General features: G+C 34.7%; 2 protein-coding genes across 5 annotated transcripts; both read right to left on the bottom strand.

Annotated features, from left to right (window-relative positions):
• Positions 1–9,102: 9,102 nt before the first annotated feature.
• Positions 9,103–24,365, bottom strand: LOC123701363 (protein FAM114A2). The gene is made up of 10 exons (XM_045648799.1): positions 24,078–24,365; positions 23,768–23,944; positions 23,212–23,484; positions 21,649–21,844; positions 14,139–14,387; positions 13,338–13,463; positions 12,158–12,308; positions 10,951–11,136; positions 9,841–9,964; positions 9,103–9,460 (listed from the first exon to the last, which is right to left on the bottom strand). Exons 1-10 carry the CDS (start codon positions 24,237–24,239, stop codon positions 9,386–9,388), a joined length of 1,719 nt encoding a protein of 572 aa, XP_045504755.1. The 5' UTR covers positions 24,240–24,365; the 3' UTR covers positions 9,103–9,385.
• Positions 14,691–20,994, bottom strand: LOC123701362. Of its 4 annotated transcripts, XR_006752733.1 has the most exons (4): positions 20,833–20,994; positions 20,365–20,410; positions 19,805–19,939; positions 14,691–15,263 (listed from the first exon to the last, which is right to left on the bottom strand). XR_006752733.1 is itself a non-coding variant. In XM_045648798.1 (3 exons), the coding sequence occupies exons 2-3, from the start codon at positions 19,934–19,936 to the stop codon at positions 14,907–14,909; spliced, it is 489 nt and encodes a 162-aa protein (XP_045504754.1). In that variant the 5' UTR covers positions 19,937–19,939; positions 20,365–20,801; the 3' UTR covers positions 14,691–14,906. The 4 variants fall into 4 exon arrangements, 3 of the variants coding, with proteins under 3 accessions (XP_045504754.1, XP_045504752.1, XP_045504751.1); XM_045648798.1 differs by lacking the exon at positions 20,833–20,994 and having other exon boundaries at positions 20,365–20,801; XM_045648796.1 differs by lacking the exons at positions 20,365–20,410; positions 20,833–20,994 and adding an exon at positions 20,199–20,358.
• Positions 24,366–25,809: the final 1,444 nt, after the last annotated feature.

Genomic DNA, 25,809 nt, shown 5'->3' with positions numbered 1-25,809 from the left:
TGCCTACAACATAATCCTACTACGAAATATTTGCAGTAAAAGAAATCGGAAGTCATGCTCATCTTACTGAGATGTACCAACCCTAGGCTTTTGGAAAAGCGAAATGCGATTTGTATGAAAATAGAAAAAATACCTGGGGCCTTAGACAAAGTAACAATTACAAAACGATAACGAAGTTAGGAATCGCAAAAATGTATGAGATTGACATTAGATAGACCACGTGATCTAACGCGGCGTATGTCAATCCCATACATTTTTGCCTTTTCTAACTTCGTTATCGTTTTTTAATTGTTACTTTGTCTACAGGCTCTGGGTTACTTTGCCCAGCCACTAAAGTCGGGAACCTTTCATGATACTGCTTTGATTTTTAAAGTAAACGACATCTTTTCCAACATTTTTGAATTGGACTTTAATATAATCTGGCTAGAGGTCATATTTACGTCAAAAATCGACTTGGGCAATGTTGGCAACAAGTTCAGATAACTTTACCCGCCCTCAAAAACAGACAAAAAATTTATAAAATGTTGAAGAATAATGAAATTTTCTACAGCATTATATGCACACGATCTAAGAAAAACATATGCTAACAGAAAATACTAACGTTGCCATAGAATTTTTTTGCGGAAATTGAAATTATTCATAAAAAGCGGGCAATGTTGGCCAATATGACGGTACCTTTTTAAAAATTTCTTACATCATTGAGTCCAAATATGGAGATATTTGGGCATTGTGTCCGAATAAACTTAAAAAATTAATACGGATTCACCGGCAAAGACGCAGACAATTTGCTGTCCTATTGCCTATTTTATACTATGCAAGTGTAATCTAATTTTGCTTGGCTAACTAACTAAAAATAACAAAACATAAGCACCGACTTACGCAGTTTCTTTGCGAATAGGTATTATAAATGCCTATAGATATGAGAACATACTTCTATGTTTGTGTAAAAACTTTAACATCCGTGTAATTTCAAACCTTTTAGTAATTAATTAAAAATAATGCGATTATCTCCCGCTAATTATAGAAAAGAACGCCAAAGGGTCAAGAACCTTTAGGCGCGATTAAACAAATTGAAGCAGCCAATTATTGAATGATAAAATTTCTGAACGTAGTACATATCCGGCGTTGCAAGTAGGTACTCAGGCTTCGACTTCCGGTTCTCACGAAAACTGTGAGAGTCAACGCGCAAATGTCAATTGTTTTTTACCGACTTCATGAAACTTCTATTTGTTATTTTGGATGCAGAATGCAAAACGAATGCTTTATTTTGGTACGCGACATCATTCTGGCAATGAATGTTTATTATTTTTTTACTAAGATTCCTTCTAATTTTATGAACCGTACTAGGTTACCTTTGTCGTACCAAAAAGGCAGTACCAATTTTAAGAAAATTAAACCAATACATAATTTACTAATAGTTAATACCTACTATCTGCAATCTTTATAGATAACTTATAAGATAATATTTAACCTTTATAATATTTTTTCATTGCCGAAACCAATCTTGAAGATAATGCTATACAGGGTGGAAATGAAACTAAAATCAAAGCTAGTTATATTAAATTTAAAATTCTCACACGTAGGTCATTCGATGATGCGATGTAGGTAATTAGAACTAGCGTGCAAAACCAATACTAATAGTTAGGATAAATGTTTATTCTCTCCTGAATACACGGTAACTTCACTAATTGGTAGCTCATACCTTGACGTAAGTTGGTCTAAACTCTAAAAACATTCGAATTATTGGTTTATTGAGGTTGGAATTAGTATAGTTGTTTTTGGAGCTAAGAAAAAACGTGATTGGTATATTATGTTGTTGAAAAAAAAATGTTGATTTCCATATTGTTAAGTTTCAGTAATTTGAAAGTTTTAACCATGTTATACATTTTTCAATCGAATATAAATTGGTATGATCAAATGCAGTATCTAATTACAAAGTGTAAAAAAGTTATCTATTGGTATCTAGATATTCTATTGTGACAAATTACGGACTCCTTGCCCACGAAGAATATTTTGTAAACAATACGTTAATATTCCAAACTAATAATACTAAGTAACTAGTAACTAGTAGTATTATATTATCTGTGCTAATAATATAAAATTCCAAACAAATCACCACTGTACGGTGTAAGCAGTTAGCAGCGTAATAAAAATAAATAAAACTTACTTCGTTAATCATTTAACCCATTACTCTTTTGCACACACCTGACATATTGACAATACACAATCATATAAAATTGCCCCAAATCAATAGCTTATTATATCATTGTGTAGCCAACACGCAACAAAATAAATTGTTTTTAAAAAACACGTGCGCATGTTTACATCCGAACCACGCGTTTTTAATTTCACAAAACAATAAGTATCGGAAATGATTATGAATTTAATAATTGAAAAAGCAAGCCAATATGGCATGGCAATACCGTGAAATTACATGGTGACACAACTGTTTGGACTGTCAAAATGAATCGTAATTATAGTATTTTGAACCATATGGTTATAGACTGTAGGTATATTTTGCATTGATACGAATTGTGTTATATTTTGGGGTGGATTTAATAACTAATGACAATATTGTTTTGCGCCTTGCGGTCTCTATGATTATCGAAATGTAATTATATGTTTGTATCGAAATGGAATCGATATTTATTAATAATTATTATCAAAGGATATATTATGTATATTAATTAATATTAATTATTATCAAAGGATATTTGAAATTTAATTGATTTTTATATTTGACTAGCTACGGTTTCTCCCGCGTGGCTCCACTCCTGTTGGTCTTAGCGTGATGTTCATATAGCCGTCCTTGATAAATGGGCTATCTAACACCAAAATATTTTTTCCAATCGGACCAGCAGTTCCTGAGATTAGCGCGTTCAAACAAACAAAAACAAACTATGGATTTAAAATATTAGTATAGAAGTAGGTACCTATAGATTATATTTGTGCAAAATATATTCATTATAGTTCAAAGTTCAAACATCATAAGTATTTACTTTAAAACCTAAAAATAGGTCAAGCAAATATACCTTTCTGCACAGTAAAAAATTTTACGCCATTTAGTTATTGCATTGTCAATTGAAAATATGAAATAAACAATTGCAAACCAGATTGTAAAATAATTTAATGAAACACATTTACAACCCTCTTATGAATGAAATTTACGATTTCTTTGAAACTACCCGCTATTTACCGTAAAATTGTAAAATATTGGCAAAGCAATAAACTATAATGCTCTCGAGAAGCACATTATAGCTTTCATCTAGTGAAGTGAGGTTGTAAAAATGGCGGAAATGGACACAAAGAGCACTTACACCGCGCTTTCCGGTACTGTCGCGTTCAGAAGTGCTTTCGACACCTGTCGTTTCGAGTGCTTTGTTTTATTAGTTTTATTTGATTTTAGAAAGGAATAGTTGTTTTAGACTAGAATCTGTTTTATATAAAATTCGTCGAAATTTTATATATGAATACGAATAGATTTATTGGTCACATTTTCGACCATGGATGTCGTGTTTGACTCAGTCTCGTGAACTCCTCATTTGGTTTTATTTGGCATGACAAGGCAGCATTTTCGTTTGAAGGTATAATCTTTTAATTTACTTTAATTCACAGGTTGATTTTTGTAAAAATAACAGACATCTACATAAGGTTTTACTATATCAATATCAAGCACAAGGATGATTACAAATTAAATGTAGCAGTTTTCTAATAAGTATTGAATAAACTAATGTTCGCAAATATAATATTATGTTCAGTTACATCCATACTAATATTATAAATGCGAAAGTAACTCTGTCTGTCTGTCTGTCTGTTACTCAATCACGCCTAAACTACTGAACCAATTTGAATGAAATTTGGTATGGAGATATTTTGAAACCCGAGAAAGGACATAGGTTACCTTTTATTGCGAAATATGTACCACGGGCGAAGCCGGGGCGGGCCACTAGTAATATAATAAATTATTGTTTTTATAAATAAAAATATTTTCGTATTTTTTGTTGTTTATTTTCTTTCCGACTGTACTCTCAGTTCTACCTGAGAAGCATTCGGAAGTAGTATTGTCTCACGCCCGCTGGTGCGTTGATGCGGATTTTTTTTATTATTTCAACGTATTTATTACTCGGCCATTTGTGTAAATCTGTAACAGTGAGACAAGCTGTTCTCTGTGACGTTGTTCGTGAATTAGATTGTAAAGAGTTGTAGGAATTGGCAAATAAATCTTTTAAATTTTAAACTGAACATCAGGAAGTAGATATAACCTAACTATAATATTATTAGTGTTTTTTTATTTGTTTTATTCAAGATGTACAAGACATTGTACGTCTACAAAAGACGAAGGTGGATTCAAAGCTTCGTCTTTCGTAAACTTCTTCACATAAAAGTAATAATAATCTAAGAGTTACTTTTTTAATCCGATTTCTCTTGAAGTAACTACTTATATGTCTCAATTAAAAAGCAAATAATGTAGGTATGTAATTTAATTTTTCCAACGCATTTTCACGTGCTAAACGATGTATTAGCGAAACTTAAATTCTAACCATTTCTAATTTCCAAACGGATTATAACCAGATGCGTTATGCACCTTTCCAAAAGGTGTATTCCGATTTACGAATGCGCCGTGCGCACGCGCATACAATACCTATCGTTTGATTTATTGCCGATTTTGTCAATTGTCATTCAGTTAAAGAGTTTCCTGCCATTACCAAATATAGTAACACATTTGACGAACACGTACGGTCTTGGGGTTTAATGAAAGCGTTCATTTTGTTTTTACTCTTTCAGGATGTGAATGGATACGTGGAATCTTAAGTACTTTAGTATAGCTCTGTGTGTTAGTTGATAATTGAATCTTATTAACTTTTATTATACAGGATTGGTTTTATAAAAATGAAGGCGTTTATATTAATTAATCATTAGCGCTAATTTTGTGATTATATTATCGACTTTATAACATTAATAATCTCCCAGATTATTATTGTTGTAATAAATAAATAAAATGACTTACTATAATAATAAATCAATCTTTCCTCTTTAGAATAATATATTTTTTAATTATATATAGAAAATTGCACAAATGTAACTTTCACCTAAGTATTAAATATAAGTATTACATGTTTTGAAAATGGTCAAAAATGTTTTCGTTAGTAACTAAGTATTTAGTGTAGCTAAAAATTGAATAATAAAAAACGTAGCGACCTGAAGCGGGTTCGAATCTCGCATTAAATCGAATTTTTAATCAAATTGATTTCTCCCATTACGTGTAAAACCTTATAAGTACAAACTTTAATTGGAATGCTTTTTTATCTTCCTTTTTTATAAGCTCAAATTCAAACACATGTTAAAGGTCTACCCAGATGCAAAATCAACCCTTACAAGTAGGTATACCAGGTGTCAATGACTTGTAATTTCAATAATACAACAGATAATATAATAATACTAATGGATTTACTCGTGTTTATAACAATGTATTGAAATTACAGCACGTGCGTATTATTATGTTTTATATTGTTTGATTTTTAACGCATGTCCTATACGCTTATGTGTTTAGCTTGGTGACAAAGCTGATTCTGTTATGAATAATTATTTTTATTTGTAAGTTAGTTAATTTATTTAGCTGGGTGATGATTATACTCTGTAGGAATCTGTAGGAATAGGGAATATGCATAAAATTTTAAATGGCCTAAAATATTTTTTTCTCGAATAGTTATTATCGTAATATTATAATGAAAAGGATTTTTTTTTATTTACTTTTTATTTAAACCCCTAAAATAATATTCAAAAAGTGCAAAATAAGTGAGCGAAATTCAAACTGCCAGAACGCGCCACCACTGGTCGAACGAAATGTGACGTCATTTGACACGACATTGTATGAATCATCACTCCATACTCCATAGTAAACACAAGGTAAACACCCACTGGACGTGTCATGTGACGTCACGCAAAGCGCGCGCACAATGGCGGCGTTTGAACTGCTTACATTTTTTAAAAGTTTTAAGTTTCATTTTTAAAAATATCTAGAGTATTTTGAAGCCCATTAATATTTTTTTCTACGTTATAAAATAGTAAACTATTAATTTAAGACAAAAAAGAAAAACATGAATATTCCCCATTCGATCTAGTAGGCCTCCTGAATAATTGTCGTTATTTGATAAAAATAAGAATAGAGATTTGCAGTAAGTAAAACTATTTTTTAACCGCCACGAAAAATAAAACACAAGTTAACAATCGATCATTTCATTCCACCATACAAATATTCATCCACAGAACAGTAAGAACATCTTACTGTTCTGTGTATTCATCTATATACCTACCAATATATATAGCTGAAGTTTGTTTGTTTGTTTGAAGTTTGATTGATTTGAACTACTGGTCTGATTTGAAAAATAAATTCGGTATTAGTTAGCCTCATCGAGGAAGGCTAGGCTATAATAATTATATCATCACGCTAAGACCAACAGGAGCGGACCCACGCGGGTGAAACCTCCGAGCGAAGCTAGGTACGGGAAGTAGGGTTGCCAGGCCATAAAATGCAAAGGCCGGACTGCGCACTATATAAGGCCGGACATTTTAGCCTAAAAGCCGGACATGTTTTTTTTATTGCCAAACATAATGTTTTTACAGCTGGGCTGTTGAAAAAAGTATTTATACGTGGTGAAAAGTGAGGATATTCGATATTTATTAAAAGATGGACATAATATTTATAATAAAAAAACTCGTTTACGAATTTGAAATGTTTATTAAGTTACACTATTACAGTTTTACTTACAAATGGATCATCAGTCTTTTGTAGATAATTAAATATTATTAAAACTAAAAAACAAATGAATATAGCTCTCTTTTGGCATTCTTAATACTATAAACTAAAAAATATAATAAAACAAATAAAAATAATCATTCTTCTGGAAAGTAACAAAAAGATAATATTAATTTTACGGCTAGGTAAGAATTTACTTTATAGTAGGTATTTATAGAACAATTTAAAATCTTTAAAAAATAACAAAATCTAGTTATATTTGCCGGCCGGAAGATAGTTTGCTCTCCGCTCGCCCTTGTCCGTTCGGGTCGGGCGCTCGTCCGCCCATCGTCGTACGAATCGCCACTCTGACAAAAAGCCTGACAAAAGCCGGACAGGCCAAACACGTACATATTTGGCCGGACGCGACTGCAAAAAGCCTAACATGTCCGGCTAAAGCCGGACACCCGGCAAGCCTAACGGGAAGGTACGGGATAATTAATGTTATTAAAATTTCTTATTTTAATTGTAACAGCTAAGTAGTATTTCTTTTCTTAAATAAATACATATAAGGTACTATTTTCCTCAATCGATCAACACAAAGCAAATAATTCTGCGAAACCTTTCGTCTCTCGCGTTTCAAATGTCACGGAATCGCAAATCGAACCCTTTTGGGCAGATGTGATGACAATGGCTTTTGTAATGTAAGAATAGCATAGATAGGCACTGTATTTAATTTAATTATACGTAGAGAAATGACCGTTACATTCAAATGACCGATTGTGTGTACCGTACGATTGTGATATTTTGTAAAATCATGTACTTAATCGTTAAGTTTAATCTATATTAAGTTAAGTTTAATCTTATATATAAAAATGAATCGCAAAATGTGTTGGTAAGCGCATAACTCTAGAACGGCTAAACCGATTTCGATAATTCTTTTTTTATTATATTTCTTGAAGTACGAGGATGGATCTTATGTAGAGAAAACGTAAACATGTACCACGGGTGAAGCCGGGGCGGACCGCTAGTTTATTTTAAAATTAAAAAAACAAAATAACTTAAAATAGATAAGTGCACACATAGAACTTGACGTAATTAGGGTACTGTAAGCTTGCTTCATTTTAATATTAAACAAATTAAATAAAATGCGCTGTATAACGGCGCATCCATTACTTGCTCTGTGGCGCATCCATACAAATTTTTCGATTGACAGACGCAACAGTTTGTTGAGGTTTTTAGAACCTTCGAAATATTTTAATTCTTTTGATAATTGTATCATAATTTTTCTTTAGACGGGTTAATAGATCACATCAGATCACAGTAGGTCTACCATGAGTTTACGCACACGATACTCCCTAGCGATTGTAGTAAGCGGTTTGTATAAAATTTCGTACAGCGCCCCTATTGTGCCGTAGCGGAACTAAAAAGCCTACCATGAGAGCATGAGGTGCAATCAAGGGTGCAATAGTATACTACAGTAGATAACGTATAGTAAACTATACTACACTCGCTGTAGTAACCATATTTTTGCACCGTGCGCGTGAGTTCTAATTTTGACATATGTCATAGTTTATAACTATTCGACGATAGATACGTCATTCACGATAAATAATCTCGTGAAAGTTAAAGTGAACTTATAGATATACCGTTTTTTATTGAAGTTTTCTTTCTTTTCTTACCGATTAGAATAGTCAAGTGGAAAATATATAGAGATGTATTAAAATTTAAAACTATATCACTCAAATCCCCTGTCTTACAATGTAAATATTATATGACTAGATTTCCGCCCGCGTTTGCAAAGGAAAACCCGCATAGTTCCCGTTCCCGTGGGATTTCCGGGATAAAAACTATCCTATGTGTTAATCCAAGTTATCCTCTATATGTGTGCTAAATTTCATTGTAATCGGTTCGGTAGTTTTTACGTGAAAGAGTAACAAACATCCATACATCCATACAAAATATAGATATTATGAGGTAATAAAACACAAAATTATAACAAATTAACTTTATTGTCATAGACTTGTTATATATTATTTATTACAAGGAATATATTTTATACAAACAATTAAAAAAATTCATTATTAATAAAATTGCTTATATCAAATAAATAACATGGAAAATCATTATTATAATAATTATAGTCTCTTTTATCAAAATTTGTTATATAGAAAATTAACTGAGAGTAATTAAGGTTTAGAAACTATTAGTGTGCAAAGTTTTATCCAAATAAGTTCATTACTTATTGTGTAAAAGAGAACACACATTAAGATTCATCATCATCATCATCATCAGCCCATATACGTTCCCACTGCTGGGACACGGGCCTCCTATGAGGGTATACATTAAGATTCTACGAACATAATAATAATTATTGTTTTTAACTATCAAGCTGATCATATATCAATTATGATTTTTAATTGAAAGACGAATATTTTCTATCCTAGATTGCTTGGAAGATATCGCTAATAAGCGATAAGGCCTTCAATTTGTACATATTTATATATTGTGATATTTTTATTGTGTTCTTTGCCATTTACAATATAGTGTATTTATACTATTATAAAAAGATCCTATATCCATTTATGATGAATCTAATGAAATCCATGAGGTCATAATTTATTTATTATTTTATAGTTTAAACTAATTTTAAACTGCGCCTATTTGAATGATGGGCAAGGTCAGCTGGAACGCATTTTCGATGTACTTTGAACTATTACCGGCCTGTAAAGAGAAAAATATAAATTAACAAAAATTTTGTTTAAATTCTAAGACTGAATAATAATAATTTGTTTATATATTGGGATAATTTGTTATTTTTAGATATATTAGTTCAGTTATACAAAACATAAGAACACAATATGTAAAAGTTTATTTGTTGTTGCAATGCAATAGTAGTTAGCGCTGACTTTAACTTTCGTGCTCGTAAATAAAATAATTAATAACTGCAATAAATGAATGACAAACAATGCTTTACTTTTTCTTTTTAATCATAATTAATGTCCAACATATAAATTCGTTTCGCTGTGAGTTTTAGTTTCTCTTTCTCTCTTTCCACTCTACACTATATTCTATCCCTTTTCCTTAGCTTGTATACAACTTACCTCTAAAAATATATTAGTGATATAATTGTTTATAACATCCTTTTCTTCATCTGGTAATTGAGTGAGTTTCTCGGTGAATGATGTCGCCATTTCACTTATATGTTTCGTTAGAACTACCGTCAATCTGCAATTTGAATAATATAATTATTTTTTTATGTATTAGTTTTTAGAAGAAACTAGCTTACCGCCCGCGGCTTCGCCCGCTTTGTCTAAATACTAATAATTTATATACTAAAACCCTCCTCTTGAATCACTCTATTTATTAAAAAAACCGCATCAAAATCCGTTGCGTAGTTTTAAGTAGATTTAAGCATACAAAGGGACATAGGGACAGAGAAAGCAACTTTGTTTTATACTATGTAGTGATTAACGTTTATTGGTACATAAGATAGAAGCTGAACTATACAACTGTTTCGGCTCTTAAAATGAAATACTTTGGTGTACAGTGAAAAAATACTTTCACATTTATGCCAAAAAATTTCATTGATGCATTGCTTCCATTCGTAGTGATGTTTTATTATAGCTTTTAAAGCGTACTGGCTTGTGTGCAGTTTTTCTGCTTTCGAACGCGTGCGCAGTGGGTGTGACAAACCCGGAAATTGAATCTGAGTACAGAATGTATGTACGCTATATTCATTGCTTAGATGAATCCGGCTGGCAATGGCATCTGCACTGTTTGTAAGAATTTATAAGGAATATTATAAAAAATAGAACCATTTGAACTACTACGTGACGTATGTTGTTTATGTGAGTTTTAAAAGAAAAAATGTAGAAACTTATCACTATATCTACTGCGTTTGTGTGTATTTTCGTGAAAAAAGCCATAAAAGCTTTTCCATACAGTCTGCAAATTGTGTAAGCATCCGGATCCGGGTGTAACAAACCCAGCGCATACGTCTATGTACTACATATTTGTATCACTATACTCACTACGCAAACACGGTCACCCTGCAGCGGGTGCCTTACACACGGCGAGCGTATCCGTGTACTGTCTATGTACTATCTATCACTGTACTCACTACGCAAACACGGTCACCCCGCAGCGGGTGCCATACACCCGGCGAGCGTATCCGTGTACGGTCTATGTACTATCTATATCACTGTACTCACTGCGCGAGCGCGTCCGCCTCGTCGGCAGTAGAGCGGCGCGGCTTCACCAGCAGCATCTCGCACGTCTTGTGGTAGAGCTGCACGCACAGCGCGGTGCCGCACGCGAGGCAGCTCACGGCGCGCTTGTACACCGCGCGCGGGTGGGCGCCGGGTGTGGCGAACCCGGCCAGCGTGTCCGTGTACTGTCTGCAAACAGGTGACATTCATGTTAAACAGGGTAAAAAATAAATAAAAAAAAAGACGGGTTGCACTCCGGGAGTGCCGGCAGAAGTGAAAACTTGATTATTAACGTTACGTTACGTTACGTTCAGCATGTTTGATATTTTGGAATGGTATCCGTCTTACGCTTTATCGATCAGGCCACGTGTCCTGACGCGAGTTTAAGATTTTATACCCAACGCCGCTAAAGAAGTTTTCACTTCAATAAACATATTACAATGCCTTGAGAGTAAATAAAAAATATACCACAAGGCCCTGCTAGTCATTATGCTTAAGTGAATTATTGTTATCAAACTTATTCCATTTGCTAAGATCTCTACAATGCATATATTGATATATATAATCTATATATATAAAACTCAAAGGTGACTGATATAGTGATCTATCAACGCACAGCCCAAACCACTGGACGTATCGGGCTGAAATTTGGCATGCAGGTTGATGTTAGGACGTAGGCGTCCCCTAAGATAGGATTTTCCGATATTCTTACGGGAACAGGGAAAAACGGGGATACACGTACAAAGTCGTGGGCGGAAGCTAGTTAACTCTAAATCTAACAATTTTCAGCAGACTGCAACTCATCTTTTATTATTTGGTGTAAAAAATTCAAAACTACGAACATACAGCCTTGCAACTTACATAAGAACTGACATTGATCAATTTATTTAATCACTAGCTGAGGTCCGCGGTTTCACCCGCATGGCTCCGCTTCTGTTGTACTTGGCGTAATGATATATAGCCTATAGCCTTCCTCGATAAATGGGCTATCCAACACCCAAAAGAATGCTTCAAATCGGACCAGTAGTTCTTGAGATCAGTGCGTTCAAACAAACAAACTACAGCTTTAGAATATTATAGTATAGATAATAAAACTCGATTATTTTTGAATAGTGTATCATCATCCTGTTCATTTGACCTTATATTATGTTATGTAAATATACATTAAGTGCTGAATAAGCTATCAGATATCAGCAAGTCTTTGACTTACTTAATAAGTGGCTGAAACTGCATCTTCAGTCCAATATCCCTTGTGGCCCGTTGCAGTTTCTCGTGGAATATATCCTCCTTGGACATGTCCGGCGGATGCTCTTCATCATCAGCGTCATCGTCGTCATCGTCTTCTGGCATCTCGCAGAGCTCTGGAAATTATTGTTAAATATAAAAATGAATCCCAAAATGTGTTGGTAAGCGCATAACTTGAGAACGGCTTAACCGATTTCGTTAATTTTTTTTTTATAATATTCCTTGAAGTTCGAGGATGGTTCTTATGAAGAGAAAACGTGAATATGTACCACGGGCGAAGCCGGGGCGGACCGCTAGTTGTTAATAAAAGAATGAGATTATGTGATACGTATTGGTTTTATTTATGTTACTTTTAGTATTCTTATTTGTCTCTAATATAGTTTACAGTAAATATTGTAAGTAAAACAATGTATATTCATAATATTTTTTTTAAATTAAAAAGAAGAATTCTAAATTTTCGGGTTGTCTGGCAGAAATCGCTTACAGCGATAAGACCGCCCTCTGTACATGTTATTACTTGTATGGCTCTTAGTTTATAATCCTGTATTAATTGTGCAATAAAGTATTTTTCATTCATTTTCATTCATTCATTCAAGAATATTAATCTCAATCCATTTGTATGATTTCAAAGTATGTAACTTAAATCAAAGTTTGTTATAATTAATGATTTTTAAAAGATTTCATTAAAATGTTAAAAGAAGTTAATCATGTTTGAAAATGAAATAATGATTTGTTTGCATGCTTTTTAGTCTTTATAGCTTCCAACAACCAATAAAATGAATTACACATCTTTATCAACAAAATTAGAAAATTTAATATACCCTAACGGCCTTACTAATAAAAAGTTATACAATGGATAAATTTCTAACATTTTCAACCATAGCTGTGTCCTGCTCTTGCTCACATGAAACGTCAATCATAAAAACAAGACAGGTTATTGCAACAACTAATCCACTGCATAGCGAATGGGTAACATTTTATTAGTAAGACCGTAAATCTTTATATCTCACCAACACAACGCATGTAAGTATACTAAACAATCACAAACACAGAACATTTTACAGCTAGTAAGTGAAGTGTTGTGTGTGTGTTTGTAAACTTACATAATTGTTCTCACTATCTCAAAAACAAACACACACACATACCAGCAATCTGCTGCAATGTCTCCTTGATATCCTGCCGCTTGTCAGGCTCAGCGCTTCGAAGACGTTCCTCTATCCTCATGTTCACTTGACGGGAGAGCATTTCCAGCGCTTCTAGGTGTACTAGACCTGGGAATTATCATCATGCTTTATATAATAATGATTAATTTTTATTAATGGGCTATCCATACTAATATTGTAAATGCAAAATTAACTCTGTCCGTCTGTTACTCAATCACGCTTAAACTACTGAACCAATTTGCATGAAATTTGGTATGGAGATATTTTGATACCCGAGAAAGGACATAGGCTACCTTTTATTGCGAAATATGTACCACGGGCGAAGCCGGGGCGGACCACTAGTATAAAATAAATGATTTTTAATTCCATGTTTACTTTAGATAGCCCATTTATCGAGGAAGGCTATAGGCTATATATCATCACGCTAAGACCAACAGGAGAGAAGCAATGAGGGTGAAACCACGGGCAACAGCTAGTAAAATATGTAATAAAAAAATATGCGGATACCAAAGCGAATTATATATTGATTCCTTTTGTATATTTTATTTAGGAACTGTTCATCAAACCAAACATCTAAAAAATATTTTTCTGAAGCTTTATATTCAAATAAAATCTTATATCTCTTTAACCATCTGTTCATCATCGTACATTATTATCTAACGGACAAATAAAGAAGTCTGATTGAAGAAATGATTGTTTGAGTTTAAATAATTTACTGTAATTACCATCAATTGAATAATTTAAGCGCAAAAAAACAGTTATAACTTATAAAAATTATCTCACCTTCAAAATCATCAAACAGCGATTCATAATGCACTTCTTTTGCTTCTCTTTTCGCTTCCCTAATTTTATCCTCCTCCTCCGCTTTTTCCTTTGCCTCTCTCAATATCTGCGATAATACCGGCTTGTCATTATCCAGTCCTAGTAAGGCCCGTTTCTTTGCCAAACCGGGGTCCCCATCTTGGAGGACTTCCATCGTCTTTTTGCCTATCGTTTCGAGGGTATCTAGACCACCGGCTATAACTTTTGTCCCTGGAATTTTGCGTTTATAGATTAGAAATGTATTATAAGAATGGAGATTATATTTAAATAAAAATAATTAGGAAACATAGCAGTAGAAAAAGTAGTTTACAGTGAAGTGACACTCCAGTGTGTACAATATGGTGTATAAATTATACTATAACAAAGTTAATGCACAAACAATAGCAATTTTTCTTCAAATATGTAAATGTATTATGAATGTTGCAATGTAATTCATAAAATTTATATGTTATTCAATGTAGAGGCTGGTTGCGGCTTTGGTGGCTTCGTCGCCGGTGAAATAAGAAGGCGTAATGGTAGTTCAAGGTTTATATTTGTGCTCGGCAATTTACATAAAGACAAGTCCAAACAAATTGTAATTATTAATGCGTGTGTTCGACTGTTCGCACGAGCCGCGAAGCTGAGAGTGCCGGTCGCTGGATAAGGCGCGCGGGGCGGGAGGGGCGATCGGCCGATGAGCCCACGCGAGCCTGTGTGTGTGTGTATAATTAATAATTTGCACACAAGGCGTCAACATGTTGCCGGCCCAGGAACGGAGTTCTGATCTTCGATGGGTAGGGGACACAGTCGGTTAAAGGCCCGTCGTTGTATCCCTGAAGAGGTGAGGACGTCAGCCACGCGGGTCACGCCGTCGGAGCCGGGGTGGAGGCGAGTCACTCGTCCCAGAAGCCACTGGTTGGGATGCAGTCGCTCATCTTTTACTACGACCATTTCTCCAAGTTTGAGCTGTCCTCCATCTTTGCGCCATTTCTGTCGTTTTTGAAGTTCTGTAATGTATTCTTTATGAAATCTATTCCAGAAATGGGTTTTCAGTTGCTGTGTTCTCATATATCGGGAAAGAGTGTGCACAGCAGTAGTTTCCTTGACCTGAGGAGTAGGCAGAAATGTTATTGTTCGTCCAATTAAAAAATGCGATGGTGTGAGAGCTGTAAGATCCGATGGATCTGAAGAAATAGGGGTGAGGGGTCTTGAGTTCAAGATCGCCTCAATCTGTACAAGAACCGTATTCATTTCTTCATAAGTTAAATTAGTACAACCTACTACTCGCTTCAAGTGGTGTTTAAATGATTTAACCGAACCCTCAGCTAATCCGTTAAAATGTGGACTATAAGCTGGTGAAAATCTAAAGTTAATTGACATGTTCGATGTTTGTGATTTAATAGTATCAGAATTCTGTTTAAGGAATTTAGATAATTCGTTACATGCGCCTACAAAATTTGTTCCATTATCAGAAAAAATGTTTGTTGGTTTGCCCCTACGAGCAATAAATCTATTTAATGCAGCTAAATATGACTCACTGCTCAGATCGGTCACAAGTTCTATGTGCACGGCCTTGACGGCTAAACACACAAATATGCAAAGATAAGATTTCATAGTTCTACTTCCTCGTCCCTTACGGTTCAGTATCATGACCGGCCCGGCGTAGTCAACAGCAGTGTTGGTGAACGGAAACTCAGCATGCAAGCGCTGTTCGGGAAGATTGCCCATGATTGGTTGTATAATCCTTCCCGAGAAACGACAACATTTAATACATCTTTGAACTGTTTTGCGAGCCAAGTTTCTGCCCCCAATAACCCAAAATTTGTGACGCAAGGTAGCCAAAAGCAACTGTGGACCAGCGTGCATAAGCCAAATGTGATATTGTCTGAATATGAGTTCTGCGAGGTGATGCTTTGATGAAAGCAATATGGGGTGTTTTGTGTCAAAATCATAAAAAGAGTTATTAAGTCTACCTCCCACTCGCATAAGTTCGTCAGCTTTGTTAAAGAATGGATTTAAATTGCATAATGAATTTTTAATAGGTAAATTTTTATTATTTTTCAATAACGTATATTCTTGTGAAAAATGTTCACGCTGTGCGAATCTGCAAAGTGCGCTTAGAGCAGAATTGAGTTCATGGATTGTTAGGTGACCACTACGCTTATTTTTCCTATTACAATAATTATGAATGAACCTTTGAACGTAAGCCACAATACGTTGTAATCGGTTGAAACTAGAGAATTGTTTAAATAAATTTGAATAATATGTGATATGATCTAATTGAGTAGTCGACAAGTTACATTGAACCTTAAATTCTGGTAATTCAGATTGCTTATAGCTTGTTGGTTGGGTTGGCCATGATGAGTCATCTTGCGCCAGGAATGCTGGCCCAGTCCACCATAATGCACAAGTTTCTAATTGTTTAGCGTCTAGCCCTCGTGAGCCTATATCGGCGGGGTTAACGCTGGTGGGTACGTAACGCCAGGCAGATGACTCGCTTCTGTCAAGAATCTCTTGAATTCTATTAAAAACAAACGGCTTTAATAAATGAGTTTTTGAAGATTTTATCCAACCAAGCACAATAGTTGAATCACACCAATAAATACAATTATTTATGTGTAATCTAAGCGATGATTTTACTTTATCTACTAATTTTGCAGCGAGAAGTGCTCCGCACAATTCCAGCCGCGGTACAGTTGTCTGTTTCAATGGAGCGACTCGACTTTTCGCTGTCAATAAGTGAACAGAAACGTTATTATTGTAAGAAACGGATTTAACGTAAACACAAGCCGAATACGCATAACTCGATGCGTCACTGAATGAATGGAGCTCAATGATCGCTGAGTCATCGCAAACAATGCATCTCGGAACGCGTATATGGTTGATATATAGTAAAGAATCAATGAATTTTTGCCAACAGCTTGCAATATCTGCAGGAACGTTCTCATCCCATGTAATTTTTAAAGACCACAGTTTTTGCAAGATAGTTTTTGCGTTAAGTATGCATGGGTTAATTATGCCTAATGGGTCAAAGATTTGTGACATGATCGATAAAATAGTACGCTTACTAACGAGTTTGTTTTCTTTTATATTTACTGCGAACATTAACTTGTCTTCTTTGCACGACCAAAGGAGACCCAATGTTTTTGAATATTCGTTGTTACTCAAGTTAAGTAATCCGTCATTTACACTTTCATTAACGATTTCGTTAATGATATGAGGACAGTTTGAATACCACTTTCTTAAATGAAATTGACCTGATTGTAACTGCTTTATGACTCCCTTACAGATTTGTAGTAATTCTTTTTCGGATGATGCTCCAGTTATGAGGTCATCAACATAAAAATCGCGTTGAATAATTTCAGAAATAACTTTATCGGGACATTCTAAACCGAGTTGTTTTAAACATCTAGTCGCAAGGTAAGGCGCGGATGCCGTACCGTATGTTACTGTTTTTAACTTATATTGTTTTATTTGTTCATAAGGCTCAAACCGCCATAATATTTGTTGCAACTGATGCTGATCTTCGTGAACATAGATCATGCGGTACATTTTTTCCACGTCTGCAGTGGCAATGAATTTATGTTGGCGCATTCTAACTAAAATACTATAGAGGTCATCTTGTACAGTTGGACCGATATTTTGTATATTGTTAAATGACAGACCAGAGGTCGTGACTGCAGAGGCATCAAATACGACGCGTAATTTGGTAGATAAACTGGTTTCACGACAAACACCGTGATGCGGCAACAGGTAAGTGTATATATCTTTTTCAGGATTTTTATTTTCGTACATGTGATTTAAGGTGATATATTCTTTAATAAATTTACAATATTGTTCCTTGAATACCGGGTCTTTACTAAATCTACGCTCTAATGATAAAAATCTAGACAAAGCTCGCTCGTATGATTCACCCAGTTTGATGGGAGATTCTTTCAAAGGTATGGTCACAACAAACCGCCCGTCAGGCAGCCGTGATGTATTTTTCGAAAAATGTTCTTCACATTCTTTTTCTTCTTTTGATATTTGTTTATGAGTAGGTACAGTTTCATGCTCAAAAAATTGTGAAACAAGATTGTGAAGTTGATTATCATGAGACAAAGTAATATGATTGCAGTGGACTGTATTTAAATTATTAGGTATCTGAACTAGACCTGATATTAACCAACCAAGCGTGGTCTGGCTTAATGTGGGCATATTTTTACCTAAATATATATTTTTTGAGCATAAAACACTCCAAAATATGTCCGCTCCAAGCAGCATGTCTACTTGAGACGGCACATTGAATGTAGGATCAGCTAAAGTAATGTTTTCTGGTATATTTAATAATTTATAGTTAATATACGCAGTGGGTAAGTTTTGAGTAATTCGCGGCACTACAAAACAATTAATATTCTGCGTGTATGAGTTGATAAGCGACGATATGACAACTTCACATCGTTTAGTTAATTGTGATGATTGGGAATTCAACCCTTCAACTAATGACGAAGTCGAAACGGTCGGTAAGTCAAGTTTAGTTAATAAATTCTCGGTAATGAAGCTTGATGTGCTACCATTGTCTAATAAGGCTCGCACTGTGTGTTTGTGGCCATGCCTATCCTGCACTTGGATTAAAGCAGTGGACAGTAAGACACAATTATTATGAATTGCTGATAAGACGATATTGTCTTCTGTATTATAATTTTTAGGTTTTTCTGTTTCAGGTTGCATCTGCGTGGGCTGCGCCAGCGGCGGCGCCGCGCATAGAACAACATTTTGATCGGGAGCTGAGGACGTCGCATCCGAAGGTAAGTGTTTATGTAATAAGCTGTTCAGTCTATTGTTACAAAAACGGCAAGATTCGAATTTACATGCGTTGGCATTGTGCCCTTGACGCAAACAATTTAAACATAATTTTAAGCCTTTAGCTTTTTGCATTCTGTGTTCTAATGAAAGTGACTTGAATTTCTGACAACGGTATATTGGATGATTCTGCTTGCATAACGGACAAGCATATTGTGGTTTATTATTCGTAGTAGGAGGAGATAAAGAATTGACAACTAATGATTTCTGACGATTATGCGTGACGTCGCTGTGCCGGCGTTTAGCGCTGGCTTCCTCCATTGTTTCTAGTAAATCAGACCGGTTTTTAAGAAATGTAAGAAGATTTTCAAGCGTAGGTAAGTCTTTAAATGTGTTGCGGTACGTTTCCCATTCCCGACTTGTAACTGAATCTAATTTATTCGACAAAATGTGGATGATAAGTGCATCCCAGTGTTCAGTAGGTAAATTCAGTGTCTTTAGTGCTCTAAGATTTCTATTTACATTATCGATAATATTACGCATACCCTTGGATGATTCCTTAGTTAATGTTTCGATATTAAAAATTGACTGAATGTGATTATTGACAAGAAGTCGCTTATTGTTGTAGCGATCACAGAGTAGATCCCAAGCAATACTATAATTATCAGCTGAAAAATCTAGCGCTCGAATAATCAAAGCTGCACTATCTTTTAGAGATGCGCGTAGGTAATGAAATTTTGTAATTTCGTTAATTGATTCATCTGAGTGTATGAGTGAACTAAATGTGTCATGAAATTCAAGCCAGTCCTGATACCGACCCGAAAAGCTAGGTAAGTGGATAGTAGGAAGTTTAAGGTTTGGCCTACCTCCGTGCACAGAACTAGAACCTGAGACCGATAAGTCGACGTCCCTTGGGGCGCTGTCGCCGCTCCGCGCCAGCGCCTCCTTGGCAACCGCGAAAGTGCTAAAATACTTGCTCTCGAACTCCTCGCGTTCATCGTCTGAAGAATCACATAATTGTTCTATATTAGTTTGAATATTATCAAATTCGGTATAAAGTTCTTCGAATCTTGACAAACGAACACTAAGTTCACTTGCTTGAAGTCTAGTTAATGATTTACACTCATCGAGAGGATCTAAAAACCTTTTAAAATTTGTTAATTTCTGTTTACATGTACCACGTTGTTTCTTTAAAGCTGAAATATCCATTTCGTATTTAATTTAATAGTTGACCTACTTACGATAGAAATATTAATTTACCTGAACTATTAGTTTAGCTAAAGCACACAACTCTGACACTAATCAATCACAAAAAACACAGAACAGTAAAATAATTATGAAATGAATAAACGAGAATACTTATATTTGTGAATATGAAGTGAGGGTGATTCGGTATAATAGGGATCGGTTACCGCCGCGTAACCACCTGAATGCAAGTCACGTTGCGCTGCGCGTGATTCACAATGGATCAACTGTAAGACGAAAGCAATAAATTATAATTAGTTTCTAATGAATTATGTTTTTAACAGTTAATGTACAGATGACACAATCTGAGAACTAGAAAATGATTTTATGAGATTTTATAGCAATAAAATGCTGCAATTAATTTTATAAATTAATGAGAAAGAAAAGAAATAATCTTTAGGTAATGTTTTTAATTTAATGTTATTTAAATGAGATTAACCGCAGTTAAATCTCGATGTAATTGGTAGATAATGATTTAATGAAGTTTCGGCATATATCAATGCACGAAACAAATAATAATTGGTAAGGCTTTTAGATACGCACTAAAGGCGAAAGTAAAAAGCAAAATGAGATATATTTAATGAGTTTCAATTGAAATGAATCGGAAAGATTCAATATTAAATTCCCAATGGAAAAAATTGGAACGAACTCACAATAACGCCACCTCCCCGGTTCTCACAAATTTCCCATTGAAGTAGGTGCGAGTTCGATGCTTCCAATGGTGACTCTCAGCTCCGCAGGTAGGTATGTCTTCACCGGCGAAACGGCTGCCACGTGCGCGATTCCTTCCTCTGTATAGGTGCTGATTTGATATCCGGCTCGAAGGACCAAAATGTAGAGGCTGGTTGCGGCTTTGGTGGCTTCGTCGCCGGTGAAATAAGAAGGCGTAATGGTAGTTCAAGGTTTATATTTGTGCTCGGCAATTTACATAAAGACAAGTCCAAACAAATTGTAATTATTAATGCGTGTGTTCGACTGTTCGCACGAGCCGCGAAGCTGAGAGTGCCGGTCGCTGGATAAGGCGCGCGGGGCGGGAGGGGCGATCGGCCGATGAGCCCACGCGAGCCTGTGTGTGTGTGTATAATTAATAATTTGCACACAAGGCGTCAAAATTCAACAAAATACTATAGATTAAGCAGACATTTCGCTTATTAAATGTACAACATCTTTATATATGTATAAAAATGAATCGCAAAATGTGTTGGTAAGCGCATAACTCGAGAACGGCTGAACCGATTTCGATAATTCTTTTTTTATTATATTCCTTGAAGTACGAGGATGGATCGTGACGTTACGTCTTGAGATTGAATATAGATTGAATATATCGAGAAAACGTAAACATGTACCAAGGGCGAAGCCGGGGCGGACCACTAGTAAACAAATAAAAATGTTCTCAACAGCATATTGCAGATTACTTTTTAGTTAAAGGGTTATAACACCCTAATTACATTAAAGATAGACTCACCAGTAGTCTCAACAAACTTGGTAACTCCTGACAACAAACTACCAAACTGAAACGCACTATCATTAGGCACATCTTCAGATTTAGCTTCTGCCTTACTCTGCTCTGTAGCTGGTACTTCACTACTTTTTGCTGTTTTACGAGCAAGCTCCTCTGGGTCAGGGGCTCCTATACCAGTTTCGAGGACTGTTGATATGCCCTGAAATATATGTTCTATAAAATTAATCTATACTAATATTATAAAGCTGAAGAGTTTGTTTGTTTCTTTGAACGCGCTAATCTCAGGAACTACTGGTCCGATTTAAAAAATTTGTTCGGTGTTAGATATCCCATTTTTCGAGGAAGGCTATAGGCTACATATCATCACGCTAAGACCAACAGAAGCGGAGCAATGCGGGTGAAACCGCGGGGAACGGCTAGTAGACAGTATGTAGGAAACTAACTCCGTGTGTTTTATATGTTTTTATATATAAACATCTTGGTTAGCATAAATTTTCATATATAGTTATGTGATAAATTCTTCAATAAATGCTATAATGATTAATCATACAATAGCTTTCATTTCGAAAACTAAAAATAACCTTGAATGAAGGAAAAGTATTCAAGTAGATTAACATGACGTATATTTAACATATTTAATCTATGACCATTTTATAGTCTTCTGATTTATATCCATTTAAGTTTTGAAGTCAGTGAATGTGGCATTAAAATTAGTTAATCCATTGCATATTATCTGAAATATAAAAAAAAAAACAACCTGTTCCATCAATTATGATGAATGCTTGAGACAACCCAACTAATTGGACTGGCCGGTTGGCTTGGTTGGTAGTGACCCTGCCTTCCAAGCCACTGGTCATGGGTTTGATTCCCACCCGGGGCAAATATTTGTGTGATGAACATATATGTTTGCTCTGTGTCTGGGTGTTAATCTTATATATAAAATTCTCGTCTTATATATAAAATTCTCGTGTCACAATGTTAGTCTGCATACTCCTCCGAAACGGCTTGACCGATTCTCATGAAATTTTCTGTGCATATCGGGTAAGTCTGAGAATCGGCCAACATCTATTTTTCATATGTACCACGGGCAAAGCCGGGGCGGACCGCTAGTTATCTATATAAGTATTTATTTAAAATGATATATGAATTTTTATTAGCCATCTGGTTTCCATAATACAAGTGAAAGCTTAGTATGGGATCAGATCGTGCTGTGTGTGAAAATTGTCCTGAATATTTATTTAATTTGTAATTAAGAACATATTTTTTTTAACCGACTTCAAAAAAAAAGGAGGAGGTTATCAATTCAGCCGGTAGGTTTTTTTTTTATGTATGTACACCGATTACTCCGAGGTTTCTGAACCGATTTACGTGATTCTTTTTTTGTTCGATGCGGGATGGTGTCGAATTGGTCCCATAAATATTTTATTCGGATAGGCCCAGTAGTTTTTATTTTATGAGCATTTTTGTCTGTATTTGTAAATGTTGCAAGTGCAAGTTTGAAGTCGGTTGTTTTTAACGCAGTTATTGACTTGTTATTCATACAGATATTATCTTATCACATCTTACCTGCGATACTTGACTTGTAATGTTACTAATACCAGCAGTAGCTGTACTCAACAGGGTGTCGACACCCCAGCCCCAACCCCAGCTGTCACTTTTAGTGGGTGCAGCGGCCAGCTTGTCAGCACCTTGAATGTCTGGTGAAGCACTCATAGTGGTGCTAGTGGCCAGCTTGTCGGTAACACCTTGAATGTCTGATGAAGCACTCTTAGTGGTGGTATTGGCCAGCCTATCGGTGATGGTTTGAATATTGTGGTCTGGTTTTTGCTGTTTAGGTGGCTGAAATGTGTTTTATAAGACTTTGTTACAGTTACATTTATGTCATTTATACTTAGGTAATTTATTTTTAATAGTAGAGCCAGTTTAGAAATACAATTATACTGAAAATGTACACAAAATACCATGTAAAACAAGGACATGAGATTTTCATTGAAGTTAAAATATGTTAATCAAGCAATATGCTAAGCTAATTAATTTTCTCAAATATGAGAACCATGCTTAAATTAATTGCTTAAAATATTTAAACATTAATAAGTAAATTAATAATAATTTCAATATTTACCTCAGTACTGATGGAATCACTTTGTCCCCAATCATCAAAATCATCCCAGCCGGTGTCTTGGGAACTTTCTTGCTTGGGTTTAGGTTCATTATTTGTTCTAGAAACTTTAGGCTCTTCACAAATTTCAACAGTTTCATTGTCTTCTATTTCAAAGTCATCCCAACCATCTGTTGCCAACTGAAATTCGTAAAATTATGAATTTTAATTAAAGTATAAATTATACTTTGTTGCAGGAAATCTAAAAAAATAGATTGAACAGAATTATAAACCTGATATATTTTTATTAGTTAATAAGGATGATAGAACATACATTTTTAGATGCATCTGGGGGTTTAGTTTTGGATGTAGGACTATCCAATTCTAAATTATCACTATAGTTTGATGAGGAGTTTCGTTTCTTCCTATCTTTTTTTCCAGTGCTTACATGCCCTTCATCTGCACTTTCAAAGTCATCACTATCGCTTTGAGGCATTTTATAACTTAAAACTTAAAATTGTTGAGTTTAATAAACTTTGTCTACGTGTTTTTATGATCGTTTTCTCAGTTTTTTGACAAATCAAATTTCAATTTTCATCACCAGTGGTCATCGTCATTCATCGTTGACGTCTGTGGTAAGTGGTTGACGTTTCACGTTACCTACTTGTCGAAAACGGAACGTTTCGTTTCACAGAAAATATTTTGTTATCTAATTACATTATTTATGTACAGATATTGAAGATCTATTGCGGATTGCGGTTGAGTTATGGAAATTAAAAAAGTCGTATGTTTTATTTGTTGTCATATATTTATTTTTGAGTTAATGATTATGTTAAACGCCTGTTTTGTCCAGAAACATTAGAAAAGCATTAGAACCACAATAGAACTGTTGGAATATTCTTACGTCAAAGTCACATTAAACTGTTATTTTTTTTTGAAAACTTTTTTGATTGGGCCTTTTTAAAATTAGAATTTGCAGGAGATTGGAGAATGGAGAATCGGAAGAGAAAATTTTACTTGGAAGCTAAGCTTGGAAGTTGGAACTTTTATTCTTATGAATATGAAGTAATATAATCTTATTATAATGGTAATACCTAATTATGGTGATATCTTCAAACGATTGTAACCGTGTCATTTTGAAATTGGAAAATAGTACGTCAACATTCAACAATAATATTTAAAAACAAATGATGGCAGTAAGTATTATTATTTACATAATGTATGTAGGTATATTCTATTGCATGAAGCTTTGAAAATTGGAATTGCTTTTAATTTTTATTACAAATACTTTTTTCATAGTAGTAAGTAGTAGACAGTAGTAACTACGTAGACATATACCTAAATAATTGTACATTTATTACATTTATTAGGGTACTTCGGTCCAATAATATAGTTAATACAGTTAGGTACTTTAATATATAATTAGGTAGGTACATACTTAGGTACATAAGATATTTTTAAAATTCATGAGTCTTAACGTTCGCGCGTAAGAGCAGTGGTGGCTCAGTGGTGAGACCTCGGACTTCGAATCGATAAGTCCGTGTTTCGAGACCAGGCGAGCGCGCAGGAAATAAATTGATTTTTCAATTTATCTGCGCATGTTGTAACATCACCACTGCTCGAACGGTGAAGGAAAACATCGTGAGGAAACCGACATGTCGAAGAATTAAAAAGTTCGACGACATGTGTCATCCGCCAACCCGCACTTGGCCAGCGTGGTGGATTATGGCCTGTACCCTCATAGGAGGCCCGTGTCCCAGCAGTGGGAACGTATATGGGCTGATGATGATGATGATGATGAACGTTCGCGTAGGTATGATTTTATTAAATATAGGTAGGTAGTTGGGTACCTATGTAATTATTAAAATAATTAATTAATATATATGTAGTTAGGTACTTATTATTTCTGTTTCATCAATGTTAAAGTGAGTAGGTAATACTTCAGCACGCAGTACCTTCTCCAAAATATCGTAGTTTTAATGGATTTTCATTTATTTTGGCTAATTAACATTTAACTACCTAATTATTCTATATTATGTTGACTCAATTTAACTTTATCCACATTT

This window comes from Colias croceus, chromosome 21, assembly GCF_905220415.1.
Source record: "Colias croceus chromosome 21, ilColCroc2.1".
Classification (NCBI taxonomy): Eukaryota; Metazoa; Arthropoda; class Insecta; order Lepidoptera; family Pieridae; genus Colias; species Colias croceus.
The sequence above is the reverse complement of the archived record's forward strand: the minus strand, read 5'-3'. Positions and strand labels throughout refer to the sequence as shown.